At 48.2% G+C, this 6,205-nt stretch overlaps 1 protein-coding gene across 2 annotated transcripts in view; it reads right to left on the bottom strand.

Moving 5' to 3' along the window:
* Nucleotides 1-353: 353 nt before the first annotated feature.
* The window catches only part of LOC130171633 (G patch domain-containing protein 8), a 34,417-nt gene continuing 28,565 nt past the window's right edge, over nt 354-6,205 (bottom strand). For both annotated transcript variants that reach the window (XM_056379696.1, XM_056379697.1), the window contains exon 5: nt 354-5,414. In XM_056379696.1, the coding sequence (XP_056235671.1) occupies nt 1,349-5,414 (4,066 nt within the window). In that variant the 3' untranslated portion in view covers nt 354-1,348. The remainder of the gene's footprint in view (nt 5,415-6,205) is intronic.

The following is a 6,205-nucleotide window of genomic DNA, read 5'->3' as shown; positions in this document are numbered from 1 at the left end:
GGTCAAAGTGGACATAATAATGAAATGTGGTCAAAACGTTTCTTTGTACCAAATAATTTATCTGTTTAACACTAAGATAAATAGATCGATAGATAGATAGATCGATAGATCGATAGATAGATAGATAGATAGATAGATAGATAGATAGATAGATATATACTTTATTTATCCCCTAGGGGAAATTCATGATCAAGAAAAGAACTAGAAACTCTTTTAGAATGATCCTTCTACATTTTAGAAATGACTCCTAGGAATTGTGGGCCTCACTTTGAGAAATACCAAACCACACAGTATTAATTCTTTATGTGGAGTTTGTTGCAACATGTTGCACAATCACCATGAATCAGACAGAATAACATGAAGCATTAAAGCCCATTTATTTTCACCCAAGTTTTAATGTAACAGATCAGTTTCATTCATTGCTGTCTTAACAACTGATTTGTTAAATCAATTTGCTGTGTGGAAAAAAAGGTCATGTCACATATTAATATGAAAAGTTGTTGATGTGTTCGTATCAGTGAGTGTGGAATAAGCATTGAACTACTGCTAAAGGTTGAATTCACCTTTTATTTTATTGTTTCCCATGATTCTAATGTTATCACTCTCTGTCAGAATATTTACACTATAGAGACAAAACAGGTCTTTACATGTGTCAGATATGGAAATTAGTTGTTGTCCTTCCTATGGTGCATGTGTGTCATTCCAGAATTACATCTATCTTAAACACACACACACATGCACACACACACACAAATACAATATACACCAAGGTTAAAATGGCTGTGCTATGCCCCCCGGTTCCTGGAACGTTATTTATGTTTATTGAAAGTCACACTCTAACGCAGATAACCTGTATGAAATGGAGATAAGGGGAGAGTATTATCACTTTCTCTTGCCCCTCTTTCCCTGGCATGAATGATACTTCAAAAGGCAGCAAGGTCTGTCTGTGGTTCAGAAGGAAAGAGAGAGGATGACACAAGCCCAGCTTGTCTTTGAATAGCAGGTGCACCTTTCCCTTTATTCTGGGCCTGAATGAGGAATGATGGAAAAAGCAAAGGATCAAAGTCTGTTTTCTCACTGTCTGCTGCAACACGGCAGAGGCTAAATGGAGAAACACATTTTCATTTGAAAACAGTCAATAGTTGGGCTGTTTGTGTGTATGCATGCGTGTGTGTGTGTGTTTGTGAGTGCATATGTGGGTAAGAGTTGGAGATGATGCTAGTAAAAGCACTGACACATCCCCATTTCAAATAGAAGGCTTTTGTCCAAACTAAAAATTCCTTCTCTCTCTCTCACCAGTCTGTGTTGCCAAGGAAGATGAATAAACATGGCAGCCACTCTGTGACAATCATAACGCCTTCTGTTGAAACCTCACTGGCCACACTCTCTCCATGAAAGGCTGCGGGTTCAAGGGTTGCAGTGCTACTGAGGAGAGCGGGGCGAGTGGGGTCGCATGGAAAGCAGCGGACTGAGGCAGGAGAGGCATGGGATGATGGGACAGCAGGATGGAGGGGAACAGAGAGGAGATGGAGAAGGGGGAGAGGTGAAGGTGATGAGGGAGGGAGGGGTGGAGAGGTTGTAGGGGGTGAGGGAGCTGAGCTGGGTGTGGGTGGATGGTAGGAGAGGGGGGCGAGGTGGAAGAGGAGGAGGAGGAGGGTGGCATGGAGAGGGCTGTGTGTTGTAAAATAATATGATGAAGGCTGGAGAGAGGGGGGGATGGTGGAAGAGGGGGGAGGTTGGGGACTGCCAGAGCCATGGGCTGAGTAAAGTTCTTTTGTGGGGTCACATGTGGAAGAGGGAGACTGACCCGGAGGGCGTGCTGTCCTTGTGTTTGCATCGCATCTGTGTGAATTGACTGGGTTTGAGGCTGTGAAGGGTTGTGCAAGGGTGCAGGTACAGGTGTGTATTGTTCCTCTGAAGTTCCACAGTTCTCTGCCTGTGTGGTGTGTGTGTAGTTTGTCTCTGTGTGTGTATCTGCACTCTCCTGCGACCGTTCCAGGACTTTCTGCATGTGCTCTCTTGCCTGCTCCTGCAGGAGACGATATTTGTCCATCTCCTCAGCAGTAAAGCTGATTGGCGGTGCTGTCTCTCCACCTGTCTGTTTGTCATCAGTCCTAATCTGTGACGGGCAGAGATTTGGCATGCTGCTGGCGTTTGACTCAGCCACGTCCAGAGGATGTTTCTGACTGTCGACGACTGCTCCAGGATCCACTCCACTGCCCTTAGCTTCATCTTCCTCCTCTCCCCCCTTGTCCTGACTCTTCTCCAGCAGCCACTTTTTCCTCTTGGCCTTTCTCTGGATTGCAGGTAGTTTCCCAATGAGAGGGAGAAGCAACATCCTCGTTGGTTTCTGTGGCAGAGACTTACTGGGGGATAGTCCCTGAAGAGTTCTGCCTGAGCTGCTTGTGGTGACAGGGGTTGAGGATCCATGTCGATGGTCAGACTGCGAATTGGGCTCTTTTAGCTGTGAAGGACTTGTTTCACCATGGTGTGTGTTGAGGCCTGGAACTGTGGGAGCAAAAGAGGCTCTGGGGGGTGAGGAATGAGAGAGGGAACTACAGGTAAGGCCAGATGAAGCAGATGTGGAGGTGCTCTGTTTCTTTGCCCCCTGAGGAGCCTCGGATGAGAGTCCTGGAGCTCCTGAGGACATCCCGCAAGAACTAGCTTTCAGCCCATCCACTATGACTCCAGAGCAGGTACTGCTCCTGCTCCACTCCCAGCTCAGCTCTGACATGCTGGTGCTGCTGCAGGGGCTGCAGGATCGTGGGCTATGGCATCTGCTGGCCCGTGTATTGATCACACTTTGGGGGCTGTATGTCTGCCCGCTTGTCCACCACTCAGGGCTGGAGAAGTGTCTTGAGCTTGAGCGTCTGGTGCCTGTGCATCTCCACACACAGCCCGGGCTGTCTCTGCTGTCAGCCCCTGTCCTGGAGCCTGACGTGGATCTGTGTGTCCCCCTGTCTTCCCAGCTGTCGCTGCTGCCCCATGTCCATCTGTCAACGCTGCACCTGTCCCAGTCTACATCTTCAGTGCTAAGATGTCTGCTACTCCTGCCCCAGCTGCTAGGACTGGGGCTAAACCTCGCCACCCGGTCCCTCTCCACTACTCTGTTTCCTGACCTCCACCCAGCCCTTGACCTGACCCCCTCACTGCCTCCAGGACAGTTTCCTCTCATCCACTCCCACTGCTCTGTATCTGAAATCAGGCCTCTGTCTCTTCTACCTGAATTCCCTCCCACCTTCCTGCCCCTCTCCTCCCAGGCTTCACCGTGCCTCAAACTCTTACTATGAATGAATTTCCTGTCCCTGTGGGGGAGTTTTCTCTTTCTCGCCGGGCTGCTACCACAGCTGTTGTCAGGGTAACAGCAGTCAATGAAACTCCTGGGGTTGCTATGGTGACCCCTTTCCCAAAACAGCTTTGAGTTGCATCCTGGTGAGAAGGAGTGTAAGGAGAAGTGAGACCGCCAGGGAAAAGTCACCCCGTCTTCGTCTCGCTTTCCCTCCCCCTTAGTGTCTCTGTCTGCTGTGTGTCTGGTGAGCTGGGAGTAGGAACTGCAGTGATCTGCCTGCTCTCTGTCTGGCTGTGACTGGGATTCAGTGCTGTGGCTCCTGTGAGGCCTCCTCTTCCTGACAGAGATAGATACTGGCTCAGCCTCACATCTCCCCAGGAGACAGCTGCTCCCTGCTCTTCGCACCGTCCTCCTCATGCCCCTATCCCCACTCACCCTTTGTCTCCCATTCTTCCTCCAGCTCCCTCCAGCTTCTTCTCTCCTCTCTCTGCCAGTGGATACTGTGGAGACAACACTCCTCACTTTGCACCTTGCTGATAGGCGCTTGTTTGAAGTTTTTTCCTTCTCGCCCCTCTTCCTCTTTCCCAGCTTGTGTTTCTTTGTGCTAGCTTTCCTCTTTTTGCGTGACACTTCCGAGACACCCACATACGGCTGTGGAGCGCTGGCGCACTCGCACATTGTCTCTCTCCCACACTCACACCTGGACGGGCTGATGCACATCCCCTGTGTGCCAGACTGGGTGACAGACTCTAATTTACAGCTCAGGGCTGTGATGGCTCTCTCGCTGATCCCTCTCACACCCCCTAATCTGCCTCCCAGAGGATCCTGGGAGTTTGTGTCAGAGCTGTCACTATGGGCAGGGTCAAATGGATGGGAGGCTGCCCTCACACAATTCTCCATACTTAGCTTGTTTCCTTCTCTTTCTGATCCTGTTTCCGATGATGAAAGGGGTTTTTTTAGGAACAGGTGTGCTTTTGTTTCCACATTGATATGTTGCTCTGTCTTGATATTCTCCTCAGCTATTTTCCATCTGGGTGCTCTCAACTCATGTCTTGTATGTCTTTGTAAACAGGAGTGAGCGTCTGGTGTAAGAATAACTGGCACACATGGGTTTGATTCATCAGAAAGAGCACACAACTGATCCTGTTGCAACTCCTGCAGATCCTCTGTGAGTTTTTCTGGTCGTTGCGGGTTCAAGCAGAGTGGGTTGCAGCTATAGGAAATGTGTGGTTGAGACTTGGTGAACTTAAGCAAACTGACAGGCCATCTCAGACGGGTAGAGCCATCTTTCCCTAGCACACACACATGCTGACTCTCCTCCCTCCCTGCCTCTGTTTCTGGCTTTCTCTCTGTCTCACTATCTGTGTTTTCGGTGTCTATGTGTTCGCCTGCTAGTGCTGCACCCCATATGGTCACCTGGGTCTGCGATGGTAAGAATAGTGAATCATGGCTCTTATTATCAGGTGCTGCTGTGGAAATAAGAGAGTGTTCTTTCAGGATGTCTGTTTTTTCAATCACCCCCTCTTCTCTCACTGTCTCTCCAGAGATTTGACCCATGTCGCTCGGTCCAACACTGTCAGAGCTAGACTTACGCTTTTCACTCGGACCGTGTTTCCTCTCCTCTGATGCCCCAATCTCCCTGTCAATATCTTCCATTATTCCCCTTATCCTTTCTTTCATTTGCTCCCTCTTCTCTCTCTCCTCCTCCTCGAGGTCCGAGAAGACGGAGGCAGAAGGCTCCAGCCTTGGCCCCCTGCGTGAGAAGCAGAAGGACACCCCGAGCCTGCCTCCCACTCTCCCCCGTCCAGGGAGAGGCAGCTGGGGATACATGCCCAGACAAGACTGGGAGTTCACTGCAGGAGGGTCTGTATTGGATGCCGGATGTGTGATTAGTGGGGACTCTGCTAGAGCAGTGGCCAACGGTATTTGGCACGGAGATTGGCATGAATCTTTTGGCTGGTGGCTGAGAGTAGCTGTCCTGGTTTGTGGAGGACGGGGTTGCTGGGTGTGGTTGAAGGGCTCAGGTTTGTAGTCAGGGCTGTGGTCTCTTTGGTTCATGTCTCTCTCTTGCTGCTGGCTCACAGCCCTGACTGTACTTCTTAGCCCATGACTCCTTCCTGGGACTCTGCAACATGAGGTGACATGACAAACCTGAATTTAGTTTAGTTTGATGACACTTGACTTCACTTTAGCCTGGCTCAATTTAATTACAGAGTAACTTAACAACCCCTGAAAGCTTGTTTTTGCTGACCACCGGTGGTTTGACTTTTCACCTTGCTTCAGCGATGTACAGGTTTGCTCCAAGACCTTGTGACATCACTGTTGGGTGTGGTTACAGATGTGGCAAAGACATCAGAGAGGGCAGGGAAACACTGCTTTTCAGCCTTCTGTTAAGTTACTCTTTCAAATAAATTCAGCCTTGAACTGACACATGACATTAAAAGTTAATGCCATCATAAAATATCATGAAAACATAAATTATCTAAATAACATGCATATTTATAAAGTTATAGTCAACACAAAATACAGTACAAATGCATGAATAATATACTAAAATCTGACAATACAATGATAGTAGAACAGAAATCATTAGTCAATTAATCAATCTTGACATACTGACACAAAATTATGAGTTAGTACATATTAATTATTAGTTGCACCCATAAACGATAGAGCTGAGTAATACACTTTAAGAAGTGAGGGTCAAGTAGATAATGCACTTATACAGCATACAAGTGCTTCATTGCCCCACCAAAGATGTCTTAACCCTTGTCTGTTTCTTTGTCAGCAGGATTACACAGTACAAAACTGATTTGCATCGAACTTGGCGGAGGGATGGGGCAAGGGCCAGGGAAGAATTCATTCATTTTTGTGGCAGATCTAAATCATTTACTATGAATTTGAATTTTTCTCTCC

This window comes from Seriola aureovittata, chromosome 7 (assembly GCF_021018895.1).
Source record: "Seriola aureovittata isolate HTS-2021-v1 ecotype China chromosome 7, ASM2101889v1, whole genome shotgun sequence".
Lineage (NCBI taxonomy): Eukaryota > Metazoa > Chordata > Actinopteri > Carangiformes > Carangidae > Seriola > Seriola aureovittata.
This window is presented reverse-complemented; position numbering and strand designations above follow the sequence as displayed.